This window comes from Cicer arietinum, chromosome 1 (assembly GCF_000331145.2).
Source record: "Cicer arietinum cultivar CDC Frontier isolate Library 1 chromosome 1, Cicar.CDCFrontier_v2.0, whole genome shotgun sequence".
Taxonomy (NCBI): Eukaryota; Viridiplantae; Streptophyta; class Magnoliopsida; order Fabales; family Fabaceae; genus Cicer; species Cicer arietinum.
Window position 1 is genome coordinate 25,943,002 of NC_021160.2, and position 26,482 is coordinate 25,969,483.

The 26,482-nt window shown below is 32.4% G+C and overlaps 2 protein-coding genes and 2 long non-coding RNA genes across 6 annotated transcripts; 3 read left to right on the forward strand and 1 right to left on the reverse strand.

Annotated features, from left to right (window-relative positions):
- The first annotated feature begins 1,227 nt into the window (after window positions 1-1,227).
- Window positions 1,228-2,760, forward strand: LOC101497600 (uncharacterized). The gene is made up of 4 exons (XR_012162745.1): window positions 1,228-1,400; window positions 1,770-1,907; window positions 2,029-2,076; window positions 2,429-2,760. It is a non-coding gene; the product is annotated as an uncharacterized lncRNA (long non-coding RNA).
- A 5,590-nt stretch (window positions 2,761-8,350) lies between these two features.
- LOC140919228 (uncharacterized) lies at window positions 8,351-10,036 on the reverse strand. Its single transcript, XR_012161800.1, has 2 exons — window positions 9,907-10,036; window positions 8,351-8,907 (listed from the first exon to the last, which is right to left on the reverse strand). It is a non-coding gene; the product is annotated as an uncharacterized lncRNA (long non-coding RNA).
- Window positions 9,938-11,015, forward strand: LOC140919227 (uncharacterized). Its single transcript, XM_073364856.1, has 2 exons — window positions 9,938-10,705; window positions 10,787-11,015. The coding sequence occupies exons 1-2, from the start codon at window positions 9,938-9,940 to the stop codon at window positions 10,982-10,984; spliced, it is 966 nt and encodes a 321-aa protein (XP_073220957.1). The 3' UTR covers window positions 10,985-11,015.
- A 3,371-nt stretch (window positions 11,016-14,386) lies between these two features.
- LOC101498374 (transmembrane 9 superfamily member 10-like) lies at window positions 14,387-17,673 on the forward strand. Of its 3 annotated transcripts, none has more exons than XM_073368193.1 (7): window positions 14,387-14,619; window positions 15,177-15,250; window positions 15,339-15,448; window positions 15,518-15,626; window positions 15,713-15,825; window positions 15,920-16,070; window positions 16,154-17,673. In XM_073368193.1, the coding sequence occupies exons 1-7, from the start codon at window positions 14,535-14,537 to the stop codon at window positions 17,309-17,311; spliced, it is 1,800 nt and encodes a 599-aa protein (XP_073224294.1). In that variant the 5' UTR covers window positions 14,387-14,534; the 3' UTR covers window positions 17,312-17,673. The 3 variants fall into 3 exon arrangements, with proteins under 3 accessions (XP_073224294.1, XP_073224295.1, XP_004514671.1); XM_004514614.4 differs by having other exon boundaries at window positions 14,418-14,619; window positions 15,086-15,250; XM_073368194.1 differs by lacking the exon at window positions 15,339-15,448 and having other exon boundaries at window positions 14,415-14,619.
- Window positions 17,674-26,482: the final 8,809 nt, after the last annotated feature.

The window sequence follows — 26,482 nt, forward strand, 5'->3', positions numbered from 1 at the left end:
TATTCTAACAACTTTGGCTCTCACCAAATGAAAAACAAAAATTCTACATTTGTATATCTCTGATCTAAATATTGAACATATCATGATGTATCAGTAAGATAATTCTAACAAGAGAAAAAAAAGTAAAGAATTCTCCCTATACACGAGTGAGGTGTGGTCCACCAAGAATTCTCTCATACCACATTTTTTCTTTCTTCCTTCTTCATTTTCTTTCTTCCAAAAATGGTGAAACCAAAAACACACTAATCTTCAACCTCTTTTGTGCCTCAAAACACAAAACTCTCAACATAAAAAATCATCACTCAACCTCCTCTATCTAGTAGACTAATTGGTTTGACAAGAAATGTTTTCTTCTCCTCTCTTTTGTAGTGGTTGAAATCACACACACATTTGGGGTAAGAAAAGTTTGAACTTTTCTTCTTATTTTGATGATCAAAGATAGTTTTATGCATTAATATTTCATTTAAACCTTTTTATATATAGCGTTGCATGTTTGATTTAGTCCTTGCATTTCGCTTTTAAAAGTTGATCATAATTTTTAGAAGTGTAATTTCAAGAACTACACACTTGATCATCATAAAAATTTGATTTTTAGTTTTCATTTAAAGCTATAAGTTTTGACTTTGATTGATGAAAAAAAACTGTTGTTTTTAGTAAAGAGAACCATTTCAATGAAAGATTAAAGAACAAAAAGGGGAAAACCTTGATTTTTATTCAATAGACCAAGAAATGGTCTTATTATGACATGCATATTAATTTTTCTTGAGAAAACTTCATGACCAAAGTCCTAGAATTTACCATCATGAAGGTTTGAATGTCTGAAACTATAAGAAAACATGCGTATATCTACGGAAAATTACCCACGGATCTCAGTTCGTAGGTAAATTATTTAATACCTACGGAAAAACCGTGAGTAAATTTGTTATTGTATAAATTAATTTTTTTTAATTAGATTCTACGGTTAGTCCGTAGATAAAATTAAAAAATTCATGGGTAAAATTAAAAACAAATGTAACTCAACTTAAATTGTCAAAATTTCTTCGTATTTTTTTATCACCGATTTTCCGTAGATAAATCAAGAGAATAATAGTAAATTGTCTACAGATTATCCGTGGATAAAGTAAAAGTAAAGTTTTTCTTTTTTTCTTTTTTTAAAAAAATCTTATTAAACAAATGAGAACCAACAAAAAAAAAAAAAAAAAGGAGAAATGAGTACTAACAAAAGTAATGAGAACTAAGTGTAAATGAGAACAAAGCTCTTTCCTTTCCTTCTCGCGAAACCCTTTCCTTCTGATTGCCGCCTCAGCGCCCATACAACCTACCAGATTACTGTCGCCGGTCAGAGCTCTTTGGTCGCCACTCAGAGCTCTCTAGCCGCCACTTCAGAGTCTCACACACAGGTTCTCTCGTTCTCTCTGTAGTTTTGTCGTTCTCTCTCTCTCATTCGCTCTATCTCTCGTTAGTTCTCTCTCGTTCGCTCTTTATTTCACTCTCATTCATTGTGGTTATCTCGTTTGCTCTCTCTATTCTATTTTCATGATTATTTTTTGTGTAAATGAATGTTTATTAATTGATTTACAAACCCTAATTCGTTCTGTCGTTTTGTTTTTGCACATCTCATTGAAATCCCTAACATCTCATTTCACAGGTAAGAGCTTGATAATCCCTAACTCTGTTAGTTTAACCCTTCTTGTGTTTGGTTTGCAACTCTTCTGATCCCTAATTTTGTTATCATAATAGTAAGATTCGTATTTGATATAATATTGCAGGTAAAAACTGTGGAAGCAAAAGAAGCTATGCGCCTTCAGAAAGAAAATAATTTTGTGATTATTGAGAATGTTTATTGGAAGTAACTTGGACTTTTTTTCTCTGCCTGGATCATGATACTTGCATTACAGATAGGAAAAGTTAATATATTTCTTATGAACTATATATTCAATTCATAATTAATTGTACTTTTTCATATTCTAGTATAAATGGAGTGAACATTAAAGAATGATGATTATGTATTATTTTGTTTTGAAACAGAATTACACAACTGGCTCGGTAGCATATTGGATATTGAATCTACTTCAGGTATATATATACATTATAAACTAGTACAGAAAAATTAATAATGTAGCACTAATACTTTATATTGAAAGCGTGTGTGATGTCTGACAATTAATAGACGAATGTGGTATAATTCAGTTACTTATGTTTTCTCAAATTATTACTGATGTTTATGTGTTAGTGTCAATGTTTGGTGTCTAGTTTCCATGTTTGTGTTTGTGCTTCATAGAATTTAATCAAAATAATATGGCCTCAAAGTTAAGCGCTGAGCACCTAAGATATTGATTTGGTCTCAATTTCAAATATGGTTTAAAAACCAATAGAATGTATATCAACATCATGGCTAATATTTTCTTTCTTTCGTTGTCTTTTCAAGGTACCTATAATTGTAGGAATGAGTTCATATGAGGCTGTACTTTTATACAAAGGGAAAAGAGTTATAGCTTCCAAGGAAGACCAGCAAACACAATGGAGTGTGCAGCAATTAATTATATATTGTGCATGTGGCATAGTTGCTGGCATAATTGGGGGTTTGCTTGGTCTTGGTGGAGGATTTATCTTGGGTCCACTTTTCATTGGACTAGAAATCCCTCCTCAAGTACCTTAACTTTATCTCATTCTCTTTTCCATGAAATCAATATGTAGGAGATTTATATATGGACTACTAATTAATTGAGATTTATGTGAGTATGTATGTTTGCAATGACATTTTCTGCATCTATGTCTGTAGTGTAGTGGAATATTACCTTCTCGAAAAGTTTTCCTATTCCATATGGTAAGTGTATAGATAAATGAAATTAGGGAATACTTTTGGTCTTAACCCTCTGGTTTCAGGATAAAGGGTCTTGGTAATTCAAAGTTCGACTAAGTGGTAAGTATAGTTACTTATGAATTTGCTAATTGTAAGAATCTACGTTTTTATCCACGGAAACTCTATGAGTAACTTTACCTACGGCGACTCAATGAGATACACTACCCACGGAAATTCTATGAGTAACTTTACCCACGGAGACTTGGTGAGTTACACTACCCACGGAAATTCCTTAAGTAAGTGTATTCCACTACTTTTTCGTCGGTAAATATTTTTCTACGAGCGAAATAACTACGAAACTGTCCGTGGGTAATCCGTGAGTAATTTTATGTTACCTACGGACTTGTTGTGGGTAAAGATAAAATCTGTCTTAGGTATTAACAGTTTTTCTTGTAGTAGTGACTTTGGAATTTTTTGGTTAAATTGATTGGGAGTTCCATAAACAATTTCATAACTTTTCAAGTTCTAGAACCTATTATTTCCTAGATATTGTGAAAAGCATGTATAGTGAAAATATTGTTGAAACAACATGTTATGATAAGTTTATTGTTTTAGTCCTAACTTAAAATATAGAAACCATTTTTATGGGATTCTTACTCAATAAAACTAGACAAAATTCTTTATATTTTGAGCATAAATTTTATGGTATATAGTGATGAATTGATAATTTAAAATGACTCAATTTTATAAAACTGAAAAGAAATTGAATTTTAAGACGTGGACTTGAATCATATACATACATCGGTGGATTTTATCAATAAAGAAGAAATAATATTTTGTAAAGGAAATTGATTGAATTCCTTTAATAAAAAGGAAATTAATTAGTAAGAAAAGAGTAATTAAGATACTTCTTGGGGCCATGACATCAGACCTTCCTTATGATAGATCAGTAGTATCCCTGAGGTCACTCACGATTCAACCATTTAGGGTACGGGTTTTTTAAGAATACTCTTGATTGTTATTATATAAATTTATATATTGATATAAGTATATATATGATTTATCTTAATATTAAAATTTTGATGAGAAGTTTTTTTCATACTTAATACATTTAGTACATAATGTATAGTAATGTATAGTAGGGAACATTTTAAAATTATTTTTTATTTTATGTTACTAAATTTTATAATTTACTGTGTTGTTGGGTAATATTTCTAGATAAATAGCATTGAAAAACTAAAAATTATATTCTAATTATTCTTCAACATTTTAATGTATAGTGAAGTTACAATTTCGGATCACACAGTTAAAGTCTTAGTTTATGAATCATATGGTTTTATTTTATATTCCTTGCCTCTATTTATGAACTTTAGGTTCATTGGGAGAAACGAGTAATTTATAAATGAAGTATTTTGTATTTCAAGAAATAAGTGTTGTATTATACTTAAGTTTTGAAATTTGTTTTACCTTCACAATTTATTTTAGGTTAAATTTTTTTGCTATAGTCTTCTCTGAAATCCTATTTAGAGACGGCCAATTCATAAAATTGTAAATAATCATAGCTTCTATAGAAAATTCACAAAAATCCTAATTTCAATATGAAACATCGAATTCATAAAATTGTAAATATCATATCCAATAAATTATAAATGATCAGTAAATAATTATACTTCTACAATAAAAATAATTAAAGAAAGGGTTAAATAAGTTTTTGTTTTTTATAATATATTTTATTTCACTTTTAGTTTTCTAAAAAATTTCTTTATACAATGGTCAATTAAATGTTTTATGTCAATAATTTTGGCTTCTGCTTTTCAAAATAACTCATGTCTTTTATTCAAATTTTGAATGATATTTTGCATATAAATTTAGACTATTATAAGAATTTTTTCTATAAAAATTTAAATTTTTTTAACATACACTAAATTAAATATTAATTTTTAAGTGTAAAAAATTTAAAGTTTATATTCAATTATTTTATTATTAAAAAATTTTAAATTTTTGTGGAATATATTCTTATATTGTTTTAATTATGCATACAAAAAATCATTTAAAATTTGTTATGATATAGATTAATTGATTTAAAAGTCGGGATCGAAATTAATGTTGACGAAATTTTTTTGAACATTATGTTTTGAAGAATTTTTTTAGAGAAACTAAAAAAAATATGAAATATTTATAGGGATCAAAAACCTATTTAACTCAAAAAAACAATAACAATGAGATTATTTGTATATTAAGATAAAAAAAAATTACTAGTCTCATAATGAGTTACATATTTGATAATTTCACACAAATTACAAAAAATTATAATGAAAAAAAGAAAGAAAAATATTTTACAAAATTATCCTTATCATAAGATCACACAATTGGATGATATAATTAAAAAAAATAAAAGTAATTCAATTTTGAATACCTATCTACACTACTATTTTAATTAAGCATCGAAGAAACCAAATTTTACTTAAAAACATATGAATCTTTTACAGATAGGTTTGATTTAAGCACTAGAAAGTATAGTAGCTCACAAACCTTTAAGATATTGGAAAATATAATAAATTAAATAATATTTTAAGACGAATGTAAAGGTGATACACTCAAACACACTATACACATAAAGTTAGGCCAGCCTTTTTTTTTTCATTCCTTTACTTGGTTACCGGCTACCAAATTGAAAATTTTAATTCTTTTTTATTTGCTCATCTTCAACACTCTCGCTCTATATCTTCTAAATTTCCTTGGCACCTTTCCATGCACCTTATTATCCAGTTACAAATTGTTGCTGCTATTGAATCGGCAAGTCAACGGTCGATGAAAAAAAAAAACTATTGGAAAGTTGAATTGCTCACGAACGTCTCTATTATCCGATGCCTGAAACAAAACAAAGTAGAGAAACCATCAGAATTGTGGAGAAGAAGAGGCAGCAGTTAAATTACAAAAAAAAAAAAAAATGTGTCGTGACTTCGTGTGTATGGGTGTGAACTTGTCGTTTCTCTATTTAATAGAGAAATGCATAATGGTTACTAAGTATTGAAAACGAAACTTACGAACGACTTGTGAATCCTACGTGGAACAATTGCGTAACTCAATCTCTTGTCTTTGCTTAGGCATTTTTTCGAAGTTAAAAAACGTACCCGGAGTACTCCGAAAACAAAACGGAAGCAAGAGATACCCTGGTGGCGCAAAATTAGCAAAAGAATTAAGCACTATGAAACCGACAAAGCAATAATGAGACGAGCTCTAGTTGAATAATTTAATAATGTATATACAAGGAAATAAACAATTCAAATTAGAATACATGGATAATGGAAAACTTAATTATTTGAATAATTTAATACATGCATGAGAAGAACGTCAAATTCTTTATAAAAAAAAAAATCATTTATTTTCTTCACAACGAATATCTGATAATGCAATTTAAAATCAACATATTCATTGTTAAAGTAATAAATGATTTTTTGTATGAAGCATGCAAATCAACATATTAATATTAGATAATGCAATTCAAAATGTGTACCATATCAAGGTCAAATTAATACATCTAGATTTTGTAAATTAAATCACTTCAACCGAATTCAATTTAATTTCAAGATAAACAAATATGTATATATATTAATAAAAAGAGGAGAAAAAAATACAAAATTGGGACAAAACCTAATGAAAGAATTAAATAAAAAACAATAAAGGAACATCATTGGAAACAATAAAGATAACTACCAGTTATCTTGGCTTGTTGGATCTTCAATTTTTTCCTCTAAATCCGCGTTAAATAAGGAGTAAATTTGACATCTCCGTCAATTATCATATGTTCTATTATATTCTGATGAGCAGACTCAACTATAGTATCTTCTCAAAATTGTTGTAACACCTGATGGACCACATGGTTAAACTCACTCAAATTTTGCTGATTAGTTTTACTATGAACCTCATTAGCCTCAATTTCTTCTTGTAGCTCGGGAACAAAATCTTGAATCGTATTACTACTTCGTAATAATCGAAATAAGATGAGCTTCTGCCAAAAACCTCATTAACTACTACCATTTGAGTAATTATATCTTCCTTTTGCAAAATATTGACGCAAACAATTTCCCCATCAACAATGGTTTTCAAAATACTTGTGACCACAAATCCTAAAGAGGATTATTATCGACATACTTATGAGCTGAAACATTATTTTTTCCATGCAAAGCAAAAGCTTGATCATCAATAATAACAACATTAGTGCTACCCTCTTTTTTCTCCTTGCCTTTATCCAAACCATCATTCTTAACATAAATGTATTTACTCACAATACTCTTAGAGTGTGTTTGAATAGGAAAATTGGAAATTACATGGAAATTAAAATTTAAGACAATTCAAATATTTGGATTGAGTTTCTTTCATTTCTAATTTTTGTTGTTTGAACAAAAGAATTGTTCTTTAAAAATTTGACTATTTTTTAAATTTCAAAAGTTTTAGAGCACAAATGAAAATTATACTTGGATAAAAACTGAATTATTGTAGAATTTGAAGGACTTTTTTGCAATTTTTAAGGACATTTTGAAAAATTTATGGACTAATTTGCAAAAAAATAGAAAAATATAGAGACTTATATGCAAATTTTAAAATATATAGAGTTAAAATTGTAAAGTTGCAAAATTATAGATCATTTTCGGATTTATATACTACAAACAAAAGAGAGAATTTGAAATTCTTATGTTTTATATGTTATTTGACATTCTCTAAATTTAGTTTTGACAAAATAACTCACGAAATCCCTTCATTTTAAAAAATTTTTAAATTTATTATTCAAATAAGATATTTTGGTTGAAGCATTTAAATTCACCTAAAAAGTTACAAGACTATTAACAATGTCAAAGAGAATTTTTGGACTCAATTATTCTTGAGCTAAACCCAAGAATCAAACATAACGTTGAACTATTGTTAGCTTATGATTATTATGAGAAAAATTTCCCTTGTACCCCCACACTTTGCCTTGTACCCCCAAAAAAATTTGAAAATGCTAAAACTACCCTCATTTTTTTTTTTTTGTTATTTCAAAGAAAGTAAATGTAAATATTTTTTTCACCATTTTGTCATTCACCCAGCCGTAAAACAGATTTTCGGTAGGTTCCAGTTTTCCGGTAACTACCGGAATACTTGTAACAAGATTTCCGGTATAGAAGGGAAAAGTTGTGTACCAGAAATCTTATTTGGCAAGTATTCCGGTACAGTAGTAGATTCCGGAAAACTTCATTTCTAAGTTTTCCGACACAGACCAACTTTTTTTAATTTTTTTTTAAGTTTTTTAATTTTTTTTAAATGTTAGCAGATATGGATAATCCACTACTATTAATGGACAAACACATGCGTCGATACTACAAATATTTTTGACACAGATCAGGTATGAATAAATATATTTAATATTAATATTATAAAAATATATTTTTGTGATTAATTATAATTATTTTATTTCAGATATTTGATTCAAGGGATACTGTTGTGAAATGGGCAAAAGAAATTGGTATAAAAAATAAAGTTACCGTTATTATCAGAAGATCAGATATAGAGACGGGTGAGAAAGGACGGAGAAATAAATTAATATTAGGTTGTGACAAAGGGGGAAAATACAAGTGTGCTGCTAGTTCTATTCGAAGTTCAACAAAAAAATGTGATTGTCCTTTCAAGCTTAGATCAAAACCATTAAAAGATGGTTCAGGATGGATAGTTAAAGTAATTTGTGGAATTCACAACCATGAATTACCTGATACTTTGGAGGGGCATGCATATGTTGGGCGCTTAAATGAAGAAGATAGAAAGCATGTTCATGAATTAACAAAATATAATGTTGCACCGAGACACATATTACTCTCATTGCAAGACCGAGATAAGAGTAATGTTACTAAGATCTCACAAATATATAAACAGAGAAGTATCATTCGATTGCGCGTGAGAGGTAATAGAACAGAGATGCAACATTTATTCAAGTTAATTGAAGATGCAAAATATGTGTGCTGGAATAGAAAGCGTGAAGACTCCGATGTTATGAGAGATATTTTTTGGGCGCATCCAGATTCAGTGAAGTTGTTGAATTTGTTTCCGATTGTGTTGATTATGGACAGTACCTACAAAACCAATAAATACAGAATGCCATTACTTGAAATTGTTGGTATGACATCAACAGAGAAAACATTTGTAGTTGGATTTGCTTATTTGGAATGTGAGAGAGAAGAAAACTTTTGTTGGGCATTAGATAGACTAAAAGATTTGTTTGTTACACAAAATAAATTCCCTCAAGTAATTGTGACACACAGAGATCTTGCGTTAATGAATGCAGTTGGCATTGTGTTTCCACATGCTGTTAATGTACTTTGTCGATTTCATATCGAAAAAAATGTTGGAGCAAAATGCAAGCAATATGTCTTAAAGGATAGACAAGAGTCAATATTGAATATGTAGAAAGACATTATGTATTGTAGTAATGAAAAAGAGTATATGATGCGCTTGCATATGTTTGAGCAATCATGTGTTGATACTAAAGTGTTTGTTGATTATGTCAAAGAAACTTGGTTGACTCCACATAAGGAAAGATTTGTTGAAGCATGGACAAATAAAGTGATGCATTTGGGGAACACAACGACTAACAGGTATTTAATATAATTTTATTATATATTGTTGAATTGTATTATATTTTCTAATATATCTGTAAAAAAAATTTACAGGGTTGAGTCAGCTCACTAGAAACTGAAGTTAATGTTAGAAAATAGCATGGGTGATTTGTGTAAATGTTGGGAGGCTATGAACAACATGATAAGATTACAACATAAAAGAATCAGAGCCTCGTTTCAAAAAAGTTTTTATGATGAAGAGCATGAGCACAGAAATCCATTTTATCAGAGATTGAATACATTTGTATCAATAGAAGTTCAAAGACGTATTGATGAAGAATACGACAAAGTTGAGTGGGTGGGTACTGACAAATCTATATGTGGGTGTTCTCTGAGAAGGACATACGGATTACCTTGTGCTTGTGAATTGGGACAATATAAATTAATGGGTGAACCAATTCCTCTAGATTCTGTGCATATTCAATGGAGAAAATTAAACATGGAATGTGAACTCACTCAAGACACAGAAGATGGATCAGAGTTGGATATGTCTACTGAGATGAATGCCTTATGGAAACGCTTTCGATCACTTGATGTTATTGGGAAACGAGTGTTGAAGAGTAAAGTGCGTGAACTTGCTTTTCCAAGTACAAGTTCAATATGTCCACCACCTGAAAAAGTCAAAACCAAAGGAAGAGTGAAGAAGAGTAAGGGTATGAAGCCAGATGGATATGATGTATATCGAGACCCTTCTTACTTTGAGCATGTTAATGCAACATATGGTGAAGATATTGGTTCCCAACCCTCTCAATCAAAGAAGAGACAAGCCTCTCAATCAAAGAAACACCCCTCTCAGTCATCTCATTCTTCAAAAAATTTGTTATTGACACAATTTCCTGATATTATTCAGCCATACATTGATGACATATTTGACGTGGCAGCTGATGGAAATTGTGGTTTTCGCGCTATTGCATTATTGCTTGGTTTCGGTGAAGAGTGTTGGTCTTTGGTCCGCAAGAGATTGGATCAAGAGATTGTTTCTCATGTAACTCCATATGATAGATTGTTCACAGGACGCATTAAAGAAGTAAGAGATTCGTTGATGATATCCGGCTTAGGTGTTCAACCCATGGATAAATGGTTGTCCATGCCTGATATGGGTTACGTGATAGCGACAACATATAATATTATTCTTGTCACGTTCGGTCTGACATTTTCAATGACTTTCTTTCCTATGAGGGGTTCACATTCCGGATCGACAAAAAATGATCGCATTTGTTGTATTGGTTTTGTTAATGGAAATCACTGGGTTCCGGTAATTATTTTCTTATACTTTTTTAAATTTTATTCTGATAATTTTTGTCTTATATTTTGTTAATTTATTTAATTTTTGCAGTTAAAGATGAAAGATGGATTTCCAATGCCAGACATTGCACCAGGTTGGAAGCAATATCGTACCAATGAAGCAACTTCTTGGGCAATAGCATACACAGGCCGTCTACAACACTGGGGGTATTTATTAGGCCGGTTGTCACGTGTTACCCAAAATCCACCTACGGAACCCGTAGATGCAATGTCTTTAGATGAACCTTAATGTTTTAAAATTGATACAAAATCACTTTAATGTAACCGACATTTCAATTGTTATTAATTAATTTTAGCTTTTTGTCATGCCTTTTAGTAATTGGTTTTATCTTGTATTTATTTCATAAAGTAACCGACATAACAATATTTAATAATTAATAAAGTAACCAACATAACAATAATTAATAAAATAACTAACATAAAGTGTTCATAAAATAACCGACATAATAATAGTTCATCAAAAGTGTTCATAAAATAACCGACATAACAATAGTTTATCAAAAGTGTTACTACTAACTAGTGCGACTACGTGATAAATAGAAAACTTTATAAAAGTGAATATATAACTCATCATCTGGACTAGCTTGATGTTCATTCAACCCCTGTTGTATAAGATCACCGATCTGCTGTAGGATAGGTGGCAGCTGTGAACTAGAAGCATCTGCACTGGTGGGCAGTACACTATAACGTGGGACCTGAGGTACACCATCTGGTCGCACCAGCAGTGGATGAGACACCTGATAGAACCACTCCAAATATCCATCTTCACACTCAGATGGATATGTAGCTGGACGAAGCTTGGGAAATAGCTCTGTCACTGGCGTCACATATCCCAACCATTCCACATCTACATCAAATAATCTAGCAGGATCTGGAAGTGGCGGTGAAGGAATATATTGGATATATCCGAATTGTCTCAAACACCTCTCTGGTAGATATTTCACTACAATGTTGCATAATCGAATGTGACCAGTATAAAGTGTGATATCTCATCAAAAGGAATGACACCCCTGTGATTCTCCCATGGTCTCCATATAACATCTGCAGGTGTCAATGCATCAATAATACTTCTGTATTCGTGGACCTTATGCTTGCCTTGCTTATAGCATCATCTATTCATTTGGGCAAAACATTCCACGTCAGCACCCTGATCACCTCTATTACAAATATTCGGAAAATATTCGTAAATCCAACACTATTACAAATAAAAATATTAAATAATTAATACTAACAATTAAATACAACATAAATAAATTAAATAAATAATAACAAATTAATACTAAAATATAATTGATACCTGAAGCAGCGTCATATATCCACCTAGCTGTTTGGTGTCATAATAGCAGGCATCTGAGAGGTAGACATAAAGCACCACTAGTGCAGCAGTACCCCATGCATATTTATCTATACCATCTAAATATCTGAATAAAGGAAGGTACTTCGCATCAACTAGAGTATGACTCTTATTAGCGAAAATAGTACTCCGACTAAATTCAACAGATATGCCCTAGCAGCACAGTCAAACCTCTCTACTGCACACTACCTTCTGAACACCTCCTTCAACCAATCCAATCTATAGTGTGCACCTCTAGTCTTTTTGGTCTCCTCCCAGATCTCTTCCGTGGTCACTCCTAATAGATGGACGGCAAGATTACATGCCGTTACTCTATCTACATCGGGTGGACTGTAAAATTCACCCCTAATAGGCAATCCGAGAAGATTGGCAACATCATCCAAAGTAATCGTCATTTCACCAAATGGCATGTGAAATGACGATGTCTCAGAATGTCATCTTTCAACAAAGGCAGATATCAAGTTGTTGTCGATCATCTTCAAACTACCCTGTTGTAATGGGTTCAGACCTGACAAATTCACCCAATTCTCTATGGGTCGCAGAAGTACCGGCGGAGTAAATTGTTGCATTTTCTTCCCATGCGCAACAATTTTCAGCAATGGTCGCTCCTGTATACAAAAAAAAAATATATGACATTAAAATTAAATTTAGACAACAAATAATAATTAATTGAAATAAGTAATAATTAAGTCTCGGAATGCCATCTTTCAATAAACGCAGATATGAAATGACGATGTCTCAGAATGTCATCTTTCAACAAAGGCAGATATCAAGTTGTTGTCGATCATCTTCAAACTACCCTGTTGTAATGGGTTCAGACCTGACAAATTCACCCAATTCTCTATGGGTCGCAGAAGTACCGGCGGAGTAAATTGTTGCATTTTCTTCCCATGCGTAACAATTTTCAGCAATGGTCGCTCCTGTATACAAAAAAAATATATTACATTAAAATTAAATTTAGACAACAAATATTAATTAATTTAAATATTTTATAAGTAATAATTAATTTAATATACCTCACCAAACCATAGTCTAGCTGAAACATGATAACGGTATCGTGTAAGGACAAATAAATCATAAGGTCCTCCAGGATACCGTGTGAGCTCACCAGGTCCCTCAGCTGAGAAATCGTGCACCCGCTGAAAAATTAAAATATTAAAAGAATTTAATCAGAATAAATTATAAAATTATAATTAATTAAATTAAAAAAAAAATATACGTAACTTCCGGAAAACTTGATGCTCAAGTTCTCCGGTAACTACCGGAAATGTTGGCAATCAAGTTTTCCGGAGCACCTTCTGTACCGGATAACTTAAAAATATGTTTTCTGGAACACTCTTCTGTACCGAAAAACTTCATGCAAGATTTCCGGTACCGGCAAACATTAAAACAAGGTTTCCGAAGTACAACCTCTGTACCGGAAAACTTGTTTCTCAACTTCTCCGGAAATTTTGAAAAAAAAACTTACTCTTTGTTCCGGAAATGTAAAAATGTGGAATAGTAATTTTGTGAGGTTTTATTATTTATACGAGGGCAAAATAGTCATTTCATTCTAAATTTGGGGGTATAGGTATAATAAGGAGGGTACAAGAGAAATTTTTCTTATTATGATTGAAATCCGGAGACCTTTAAGGTTCCAAGAAGCCATCGTACGGTACATTGCGAAAATCTTCAATTAGAAGAGAATTAAAATTCATAGAATCCTTTCTCTAAAATGACAATGCTCCATCTTCCCAACTACTTCGAAATTTTGATTAATTTGAACAGAATTCATTAAATATGTTACTTCATTCAAAATAGTGATAAAATAAAGATAAAAGTTATTAGTACATTGATATTTATATATATATTATTAAAAAATAAAACATATATTATATATGACGAGCTATTAAACTAACTTCAAATTAAATGAAACTTTAATGATATTTAAATGATAATTTATGATGACAACTTTTACTATTTATTATCTATGACAACATCACTATTCATAAAAATTCCAAATATTTTATAAAAAAATTTATCAGAAGTATTATATGATTAAATTTAGAAATCTTTCATATATCTTGTGTAGGACATTATTTACAACAACTGTATAAATTAGATTCTAATTTCAAATCAAATTTATTTATTATATTTTAAATAAGATAATATATTGTAGTAACAATCAATGGTTATCCATACTTAGCTAGATGTGTAATTCAAATATTTAGAACTGTTGTATTACTACGTACACATATTTTTGGTTCCTACATTTTATTAGTGTCCAATGGCTACCACTCTATAACATCCTTTCGTAAGGAACCCAAAAAAAATAAATAAATAAACTTGACAGAAAAACTAACGAGAGAGACAGAGAGAGAGAGAGGTGTTAGTTAATCAACGTTGGTTGTTTGGGTTGGTTAATGGAAACCATGGCGAGAGGACTATGGATCTGTGTGTGTTTTATGTTCCTTATCCACATTTCTACTTGTTTTTACCTTCCTGGTGTTGCACCCGAAGATTTCCACAAGGTCATTTCCTTTTCATTTTTCTATTTTCTTTTTCAATCACAAATAAATGATTGTGTCATTGTTGAATTGCATGCCAATGCCTTTTTTCAATACAATATTAATTTTTAGCTTTATTTTATTTTTAACTTTGATAGTTTAGATCTATAAACATATTATCCGTATTGCAATTTGATTAATAATGATTTCGGCTTGTTGGCCACATTATTCTACATTCATGCTTTTAGTGAGATCCGAGCATTTTAGTATTGTGTATGAAATTCATTTCTAACTACAAGTGGAGGGTGGGGATGCATTAGGGAATTTAGGTATTTTTTTTACATAACTCATCATTTTAGTCCAACAATATTGTTTTAAATTGACATTTAACAGCTTATGACTTGTTCTATTATATTTTCATGCTTAATCTAAATTAGCTTTTGCTAATCATTAAACTATATTATATATGTTTTATGTTGATTGATGACAGGGAGAGTTGTTGAGGGTGAAAGTGAACAAATTGTCTTCTACAAAAACACAACTTCCTTACTCTTACTATTCTCTGCCTTATTGTCGTCCAGATCACATTGTTGACAGTGCTGAGAATCTTGGGGAAGTTCTTCGTGGTGACCGTATTGAGAACTCCCCTTACATGGTTGGTGTACACTTTTGCGTCATTCATTCTTCCATTCATTTAGTTTCTCAATTACAAAAATAATGATGAAACAATTTGATTCTTCCAGTTTAAAATGCGAGAGCCACAAATGTGCAATGTTGTTTGTCGTCTAATTCTTAATGCGAAAACAACTAAAGAGTTCAAGGATAAGATAGATGATGAATATCGGGTGAACATGTGTGTCTCTAATGACTTTAATTTTTCACCACTTATATCTTTGTGACAAAAGCCGTTGCACTGTTGTAGGATTCTAGACAATCTTCCTTTGGTTGTACCCCTTCGACGACCTGATCAGGAATCTTCTTTAGTGTATTTGCATGGCTTCTTAGTTGGTCTTAAAGGACAATATGCTGGAGTAAGTGTTTGCTTAATGAACAATCCATTTCTTTTATGGTCTTTGTATCAACTATCTTGACCATTTTTGTATGCAAATAATGCCAGAACAAGGATGAAAAGCACTTTATCCATAACCACTTAACTTTTGTGGTAAAGTATCACCGAGATCATATAACAGAGTTGTCAAGGATTGTAGGCTTTGAGGTTAAACCTTTCAGGTTGTATTATAATTCTTTCCTTTGAAGTTAAAACTTTTTGTGTTAATTACTTAACTTTAATACCTACCAATTGACATTACCCTTATAAACACAGTGTTAAGCATGAATATGAAGGTGATTGGGATGAGAACACCCGCTTAACCACTTGCGTTCCTCATGCTAAAAAGACAATCTCAGGCTCCGAAGCTCCTCAAGAGGTTGAAGATAAGAAGGAAATTATTTTCACCTATGATGTTGAGTTCCAGGTGAGTTCCAGAATTTCATATTAATTAAGGTGAAAAATGAGAAGTAGATGTTCCTGATTTTTAATTGTTGAATCATCATGCAGGAAAGTGATGTAAAGTGGGCATCTCGTTGGGATTCCTATCTTTTAATGGCAGATGATCAAATTCACTGGTTTTCAATTATTAATTCTTTAATGATTGTACTTTTCCTATCTGGTATGGTGGCTATGATAATGTTAAGGACACTTTACCGCGATATCTCAAAGTATAATCAATTGGAGACACAAGAGGAAGCGCAGGAAGAGACGGGGTGGAAACTTGTCCATGGTGATGTTTTTAGGCCTCCTTCAAACTCAGATTTATTGTGTGTATATGTTGGAACAGGTGTTCAGTTTTTTGGAATGGTTCTTGTCACTATGATATTTGCTGCACTTGGATTTCTGTCTCCCTCAAATAGAGGGGGGTTAATGACTGCTATGCTTTTTCTCTGGGCTCTTATGGGGCTATCTGGTGGATATTCATCAGCGCGTCTTTACAAGATGTTCAAGGGAACAGAATGGAAAAGAATCACTCTCAAAACAGCTTTTATGTTTCCTTCTACTGTGTTTGCAATATTCTTTGTTCTTAATGCTCTTATTTGGGGACAAAGGTCTTCAGGGGCAGTTCCATTTGGTACAATGTTTGCTCTTGTTTTCTTATGGTTTGGCATCTCAGTTCCACTTGTATTTCTTGGTGGTCACATAGGTTTTAAAAAGCCTGGGATTGAGGATCCTGTGAAGACAAATAAGATTGCAAGGGAAATCCCAGAGCAGGCTTGGTACATGAACTCAGTCTTCTCTATTCTAATTGGAGGCATACTCCCTTTTGGTGCTGTCTTCATTGAGCTTTTCTTTATTCTCACATCAATCTGGTTGCATCAATTTTACTATATATTTGGTTTTCTGTTCATCGTGTTCCTCATCCTTCTTGTTACTTGCGCCGAGATCACAATAGTTCTTTGTTACTTCCAACTTTCTAGCGAGGACTACCTCTGGTGGTGGAGGTCATATCTCACTTCAGGTTCCTCTGCACTTTATCTTTTCCTATATGCTGTATTTTATTTCTTCACAAAGCTTGAGATCACAAAACCAGTATCTGGAGTCTTGTATTTTGGTTACATGTTGCTTCTTTCGTACGGTTTCTTCGTGGTGACTGGTACAATTGGTTTCTATGCATGCTTTTGGTTCACCAGGCTAATTTATTCTTCTCTGAAAATTGATTGAACCATGACTTGTGGAGGTTTAAATTATAGAATGGGGAATCGTTGGGAACCTTCGTATAATCCTTTGTTCCAACATAACATACAAAATTTTTGGTATCACCAATATAGGTTGTTTTGCAGTTCTAATTTTTTGTTCAAATATATTTCATAAGCATGGTATTCATATTTTGTATCTTAGTATTCTCCTCCTCTATCTTTTTAATTCGATAGTTTCATTTCTTTTGTACGAGACATTCTTTAGAGAACTGTTATCTTCCGGCCTTCAATGTCTCTTTAGGAAGGAAAAATTAATTGATATTGGTGGTAAACATACACTTTTAACATAATTTTTGTTGTATGTAAGAATATCTAATTTTTCTACTAGACACATTCTTTTACATTAAATATTATACATATGTAATTGCTTGTTAAGAAAGTTGAATCGAGGATGAGGATAGGAATGAAATCAAGTAATGTAAGAGTTGAATTTTAGTGACTTAACATTAGATTTTACTGTGCTGCAACTAAATTTCCAGGAAAATATACTCAGCAAACTGGCAACCAAAATTGCTTCATATTTTATAATGGTCATAAATTAATGAATACAAGGCAGTGGCAGCTCTTACTTTATAAATAAATTTATATAGATGAGTTACTTACAATCCATAAATTTTATATGATATCAAAGCATATGCTCAAAAATAGTTTATTAAGGAATCTATCTAAAAAATTAAAGTCTCACATTATAAAACAAATAATATGCTCAAAAAGAGTTTATAAAGTGGTGCTACTCATCTTACAAGACAAATAAATGTTTTGCAAATAAAAAGAAACAATTGAAGTTGAAATAAAATCTATTTAAGCTCGTTTTGCAAAGTGAAACATTTTTTTGACTTGTAGTCTATGCACTTGAAAATGTGAAGCTAATTAACTATGCTCGTTTTTTTGCACGAAAAGATAATGAGAATGATGGAGTACATATATTTAAGAATATTGGTAAAAAGTATACCATTGATTTTGAAGAGACATATTCACCTAAAGTTAATTCGAAAAAAATTTCATACTTGATTAAGTTTAGTAACCATGAAAGGCTCAATTTATATGAAATATGCGTTACGACGCATTTGTGTGGCTCACTTGACACTGATGATTATAAGAAACTCCTTAAAGGATTTAATTTTCATAACACATACAATTCAAACTATTGAAGAGATTACTTAATCAAAATAAGTAAGTCTCTTTATGTGGTCAAACAATCTATATGAACATTGCGTAATATTTTTAGTGAATATTTTATAAATGAAGAATATGAAAATGACATTTGAAATATGATTGTTTAAAGAAATAGTTTGAGATAAAATATAAAGATTTTTTTGAGATTACAAAATAAGTATATGAAAAATATTTTTGTGAATTATTAAACTTATATAGCAAAGATTCTAAAATGGTTCTATATGGACAAGTCAAACCAGTTGTCACTCTGATTGTTGTATGGTCACCAATTATGAATAAATGTCTTTTTAGAGTTCGAGAAAATGATAATGGCTACTTGGTTATAAGATACTATATACTACCGCAATCAAATGCTAATGTATCTTGCTATTTATTAATTTGCTTTGGTCCCTCTATTATTACCAATTCACGGAGTTGGTCTCCCTATTTTAAAAGTCGACAGTTTTTGTCCCTTCCTCAGTTTTTTAACTAAAAAATGATGATTTAACATATTTACAATGACATCACATACAATTCCATAATGTAGAATCATCTAGAAGTATTAATTATTCATATGTCATTAATTAAATTAAAAATATGGAAAATAACGAAAGTTGAAATCTATGTTTTTATGGCGTTTTATTCCAATTTCAATTTCAAGGGTGGAAATTTTTGAGACAAAATCTCTCTTAAATGTTTTAATGATAACAAAATTATTTCAAAGTATGATGATATTTGTTATCTAACTTGTGCTCTTGAGTGTATCCAAGTTAGAAAACAGGTTCCTCATCGCCGTGATCAAAAGAAGTATATCTAACACAATTTAACATGTCCTCTAAGATAGAGGATAACCAAAGTAGAGGATGAAACTTTAACCTCCAAGATAGAAGATATACAATACTACAGAAAAGATAAATCTACGACAAATTCAAAGGAGATGAATTTGTATCTGAAGACAAATAGTACTAAAACAAAAGGATGAACAAAACATGAGAAGAGGATCCACGTCAAAGGATAAACAATGAAAGGATGAAGTTTTGGTTCCATTCATCCTCGTACATATGAAATATCGAAAAGTAAAAAAAGTATTTTCCTAGACAAGAAAAGTAATGTTGGACTTTAGTCCTTTGAATCCTAAATTTTGACATAATTAACAAACATACAATGTTCATACACCACATGATAAATCTAATATTTGAATTGAGCAAGATTTCAGGAACAACAATCAAATCCTACACACTTGGAACATATTGCTTGGAACACAAGAAATCAACAAAAGTTGATTTTTGACTGAAGTAAATCGATTGGGAAATCGACTTCATAACAAGGGTGTAAGGAAACACAACTGTTTGTGTTGGTATAATCGATTGGGAAATCGACTGACTAAATTAGAAATGAAAATTGCACAAGTCAGTAGCACCCCAGTTTTGAGGGTAATCGATTGACAAATCGATTATACATTTCACAAATAAACCTGATTGAAATAAATCGATTGGGAAATCGATTATACAAGTCACAGTGACACCCCAGTTTTGAGGGTAATCGATTGGCAAATCGATTCCTTAAATATCATTTGCAAAATAACTTTCCCTGTGACAAACACAATCGATTGCACAATCTATTGTGTGAAATTTCAATCAAGTTAAGTTTGGTTGCAATCGATTGGGAAATCGATTGAACTAAACCCCAGGTAAGAACGTTTTCAGACAAATACATACAAATCGATTGGCACGTCGATTAACATCAAAATAGCTGAGTCACTGACTTAAACACAATCGATTGGCAAATCGATTGAAAGAACTTTTTGAAATCTAAGTGAACTCTGAGCTTGTGGCCAAATCGATTCTGAGTATTTGTTAATCGATTATGAAGACTTAATAAATCGATTACGAAATCGATGGATATGTGTTTTATTTTGAACATAACATCTGCAATCGATTACGAAATCGATGCATATCAGTCCTAACATAATCACTGAAAAATGTTGTTTAAAGAATCGATTGGTAAATCGATTGGCTTATATAGTTTCAAGATTCAAGAAAAACAAGACACACGATAATCGATTGGCAAATCGATTAGACTGGTTTTATCACTTTAAGAAATCGATTGGTAAATCGATTGATTAATATGTTTTTCAGAAACTATATAAACTGTCTTCAATCATTCTTTCAATAACAATATGAAAAACACTTTGAATATTCTTGATATACAAAAGAACTCTCAATAACACTTGGTTAATACACTGAGATTGCTTTTTCAGATCACAGCCAAAGAGATTATCAACAATCAATAAGAGAGCTGGAAAAGTGATCTTGAAAGACAAGGGTTCTCATGAACAATCTTTGAATATCCAGAATTGTGAGAAGTCACATTGACCAAGATTGAAGACTACTTTTTGTTCTTCCTTTATTCTGTTTGTAATAATACTTTGAAAAGAAACGAAAGCGAGAAAAGCCAGCTTGAAACTGGTGGCTACTTTCTTGGATGAGAGTGCTCAACAAGAAAGAGTCGCACTGTGATTCTGTGTTAGATTGTCGAGTATCTACAAGGATTAGAGGGTGATCAATAGGAAAGAGGTCATTAAGATAGATAGGTTTCGGGGATGAAACTGGACAATCTGTAATTGATTCTTTCTATTGGAGAAGAAAATCTGAAATCCGATTGGATTTTCAGGACTGGATGTAGGTTGTCAAGTTGACAACTGAACCAGTATAAATTCTTGGTGCAATCTTCTCTAACCCTTAACTCCTTTAATTTTCTATCTTGCAATATCTGTATATGTGATTAATATTAGATGCATGTTAAACATATTCTGTGATAAGTAATATTGTTTAATCTAGTAATTTGACTTGCACGCATCTTGGTTAATCGCTTATCAATCTACTTGAACTTGCTAATCTTGTATGCCACAATTTAAATTCCGTTGTGTGTATGAAATTGATCTAATTTCTGAAAGAACTGATACATTCGGATTATTACGAGGTCGCACCAACCAATAATTGGCCTCAGAGCCTAACTTTTCGAGAGGTAACACTCATAAAAGCACTATGGCCTCAAACGATTTTCTGGGAGAAGGCGCATCGTTAGCAAGACCTCCAGCTTTCAACGGAACAGCTTATATGTACTGGAAGCACAGGATGCTGATCTTCCTGGAAGCCAGAAGGACGAAAATGACCTATATGTTCATCCAATGACACAAATACACCTATTGGATACACAAAGATTTGTTAAAAATCTAAATTGGACAACAACAAGCCTAGGGAGGACGAAAATGACCTAAATGTTCATCCAATGACACAAATGAACTTATTGGATGCAAGTCAGCAAAAGAAATGTGGGACATTCTTCAAGAAACACATGAAGGAACCACAGATGTGAAGAGAGCTCGCGTAAACACACTTATGCACGAATATGAATTATTCAGCATGAAAAAGGACGAATCCATCAGCGATCTGCAAACCAGATTCACACACATTGTGAATAATCTTCACGCATTGGGAAAGCAAGTGGACAACGAACAGCAGATTGGAAAAATTATGAGGTGTCTAACCAGAGAGTGGCAGCCAAAAATAACAGCCATAGCAGAATCTAAAGATCTAGCAAAGATGACAACTGCAACATTGTTTGGAAAACTAAGGGAACATGAAATGGAACTACATCGACTGGATGAATCAGAAATGAAAAGCCGCAAAAAGAAAGTACTATCCTTGAAGGTTCAAGCCCAGCAATCGAAAACTGAATCAGATAGCTGCTCAGATCAATCCAGTAGTGAATCTGAAGAGCCGGAAATCGGGTTGCTTGTCAAGAAATTCAAGAAGTTTCTGAAGAAGAAAGACAACAAATTCAGAAAACCATCTAGCTCCAAGACTACTGACAACAAGACCATTACATGCTATGAATGTGGTAAAACTGGTCACATAAAGTCAGAATGCTACAAATTGCAAAACAAGAATAGAGCTACAAAATCAAAAGGCAAGGAACCAGTCACCAAAACCAGAAAAGCTTATATTGCATGGAATGATAACGATGAATCCTCTGCATCTTCTGATGAAGAAGAAGTCAACTTGTGTCTCATGGCAGATACAGATTCAGAATCAGAAAATGAGGTTAGTTCACAATCTAATCCAACATATGATGAGCTACAAGAAGCTTTCAATGAACTGCATGATGACTATGTGAAATCCATAAAACAGTTGTTAAGCACAAAGAAAATACTTGAACAAATGAATGTTGAGCATAAAGAAATTGAAAATTTATGTGAACAACTGAAAAAGGATTCACAAGAAAAATCTGCAAAGTGCATTGAACTTGAAAATACTGTTGCATCATTAAAATCTGATTTATTAAATTTTGCAAATAGTAAAGATAAGCTAAATGTCATACTTAGCAATCAAAGACATGTTCATGAAAAATCTGGTTTAGGATATACACCAAATATGCATGTCAAAAGAAAAAATAAAAACAGATCTGGTATTGGTTATATGCAAACCAGAAATGTCAAACATGGTCAAAAATCTTCTATTGCTAAGAGTATGTATGACATCTTTACTAAACCAAATAAACATTCATCCTTTGATGGCAAATGTCATTTCTGTTGCAGAAAGGGACATTTTGTGTCTAATTGCAAATTTAAAAAATTAGCCAATCAAGGATGGAAGCTAGTTTGGATAGAAAAGAAATCTGTGTTTGACACTAACCAACCAGGACCCAATTTAAATTGGGGACCTAAAACAAAATTCTGATTTTGTATTGCAGGTGTGCTTGACATCCACGAAACACTCATGGTATCTAGATAGCGGATGCTCAAAGCACATGACTGGTGACAAATCCAAATTCCTGAACCTGACATTAAAGGAAGGAGGCTTTGTCAAATATGGTGATAACAACAGAGGAAAAATCATTGGAATTGGTGATGTAGGCGATGAATCAACTGCAGTAATCAAAAATGTGCTATATGTTGAAGGATTAAAGCACAACTTACTGAGTATAAGCCAGCTATGTGACAAAGGTTTTCAAGTAAGTTTTTCATCACAATCTTGCATTATTGAGCATAAAGATGACAAACACATAAAGCTAATTGGGGACAGAATCAACAACATTTACATGTTGGATTTCAATTCTGTACCTAGTGCTGTATGCTGCTTGTTATCCAACTCAGATGAAACATGGCTTTGGCATAAAAGAATTGCTCATATACACATAAATCATTTGAATAAACTTGTCAGCAAACAGTTAGTCTTAGGTCTACCAAATAGGAAGTTCTCTAAAGATAGACTGTGTGATGCATGTGAGAAAAGTAAACTGGTTAAGACTCCATTTCCCTCTATAGACTTGGTTAGAACAAATAGAGTTTTACAACTAGTTCACATGGACCTTTTTGGACCTGCCCAAGTTAAGAGTTTAGGTGGAAACCTGTATGGATATGTGCTGGTTGATGATTATTCTAGATTCACATGGACTTACTTTTTAGCTCATAAAAGTGATACATTCTCTGTTTTCAAAAAGTTTGCTGCTTTAGTACAAAATGAGAATGATTTGAAAATTGTTTCAATAAAAAGTGATCATGGAGGTGAATTCCAAAATGATCTTTTTCAAAATTATTGTGAATCAAATGGAATCAACCACATCTATTCAGCCCCTAGGACACCACAGCAGAATGGGGTAGTGGAGAGGAAAAATAGATCCCTAGAAGAGTTAGCTAGGACCATGCTTAAGGACTCCAACCTACCTAAGTACTTTTGGGCAGATGCAATTAGTACAGCCACCCATGTAGTGAATAGAGTTCTCATTAGGCCCCTGCTTAGGAAAACACCCTATGAGCTTTACAAGGGTAGAAAACCAAACCTGTCCTACTTTAGAATCTTTGGTTGTAAATGCTTTGTTTTAAACAATGGCAAAGAACACCTAGGAAAGTTTGACCCTAAGGCAGATGAAGGTATCTTTCTAGGATATTCCCAAACTAGTAAGGCCTATAGAATCTACAACAAAAGAACAAAAACCATAGAAGAGTCAGTTCATGTAAAGTTTGATGAATCTTTTACAGAAAACTTGAACAAAACTCCTTCTAAGGTTAATGATATTTTGGATGATGTTGTAGAATCTGAACCCCTAGAACAACCTATAGCTGATCCTCCAACTAGTGCAGACCCTATAGAACCTATAGAAACCAGTGAGTTACCTAAGGAATGGAGATTCAATAGAAACCACCCCTTAGACAACATCATAGGTGACATCTCTAGAGGTGTGTCAACTAGAGGAAACCTTAGAGAGTTCTGCAACCTCACAGCCTTTGTGTCTCAGATTGAACCTAAGAACATTAAGGAAGCCCTTTTAGATAGTGAGTGGATACTTGCTATGCAAGAGGAGTTAAACCAGTTTGAGAGAAACAAGGTGTGGAACTTGGTACCTAGGCCAGAGGGTAAGCATGTTATAGGAACTAGGTGGGTGTTCAGAAATAAGTTAGATGAGAATGGTGTGATAACTAGGAATAAAGCCAGATTAGTTGCAAAGGGTTATAGTCAAGAGGAGGGAATAGACTTTGATGAGACCTATGCCCCAGTAGCTAGACTAGAAGCCATAAGAATTTTATTGGCTTATGCATGTATCATGGACTTCAATCTATATCAAATGGATGTGAAGAGTGCCTTTCTCAATGGAGACCTCCAAGAGGAAGTTTTTGTGAGTCAAACACCAGGTTTTGAAAATCCAGATTTTCCTAACCATGTGTATAAACTCTCAAAGGCCCTCTATGGGTTGAAACAAGCTCCAAGAGCTTGGTATGAGAAACTCAGCACTTTCCTCATTCAACAAAATTTTTCTAGAGGAAATGTTGATAAGACACTCTTTACAAAAACTATTGAAAATGACATCTTGCTGGTCCAAATTTATGTTGATGACATTATATTTGGATCAACAAATGACAAGCTTTGCAAAGAATTTGAAAACTTAATGAAAGGTAAATTTGAAATGTCAATGATGGGTGAACTATCATATTTCTTGGGATTTCAAATTAACCAAACCAAGCAAGGCATTTTCATTAGTCAATCCAAATATTGTTCTGATTTGATAAAGAAATTTAACTTTGATAAACTTAAGTCCATTGATACACCCATGAGTCAAGGAAATTTCTTAGACCGAGATGAGAAGGGTAAGCCTGTAGATGTCACTAGATTTCGTGGTATGATTGGATCTCTGCTCTACCTTACAGCAAGCCGACCAGATATTATGTTCAGTGTTTGTATGTGTGCAAGGTATCAATCGAATCCGAAGGAATCTCACCTCAGTGCAGTAAAGAGAATTTTCAGATACTTGGTAGGTACTAAAAGTCTTGGTTTGTGGTATCCAAAAGGTTCAACATGTACTTTGGTTGGTTATTCAGACTCAGATTTTGCTGGTTGTAAACTTGACAGAAAGAGCACTTCAGGTACATGTCATCTACTTGGTAATTCTCTAGTATCCTGGTTTAGTAAGAAGCAAACAAGTATTGCTTTGTCTACTGCAGAAGCCGAATACATAGCAGCTGGGAGCTGTTGTGCTCAAATCTTGTGGATGAAACAGCACCTAATGGACTTTGGTGTTGATTTGGGAACAGTGCCGATCATGTGTGACAACACCAGTGCTATCAGCATAACAAAGAACCCAGTAATGCATTCAAGGACAAAACATATTGAGGTAAGGCATCACTTCATAAGAGACCACTTTCAGAATGGAGTTATCAAACTTGAGTATGTGAACACTACAGAACAATTAGCTGATATCTTCACAAAAGCATTGCCAAAAGAAAGTTTTTTGAACATAAGGATGAAACTAGGGATCATTGATCCTAGTGAAGTATGAGTTTTGTTGATTCTAGTATGTTTCAGTAATGTTTTCCAGTTAAATCGATTTGGAAATCGATTACCAGCATGGTAAAAGGTTTATAAAATCGATTTGGGAATCGATTACTTTAGCCCAGGATTCAAAGTTTCAGAAATTTTTTTTT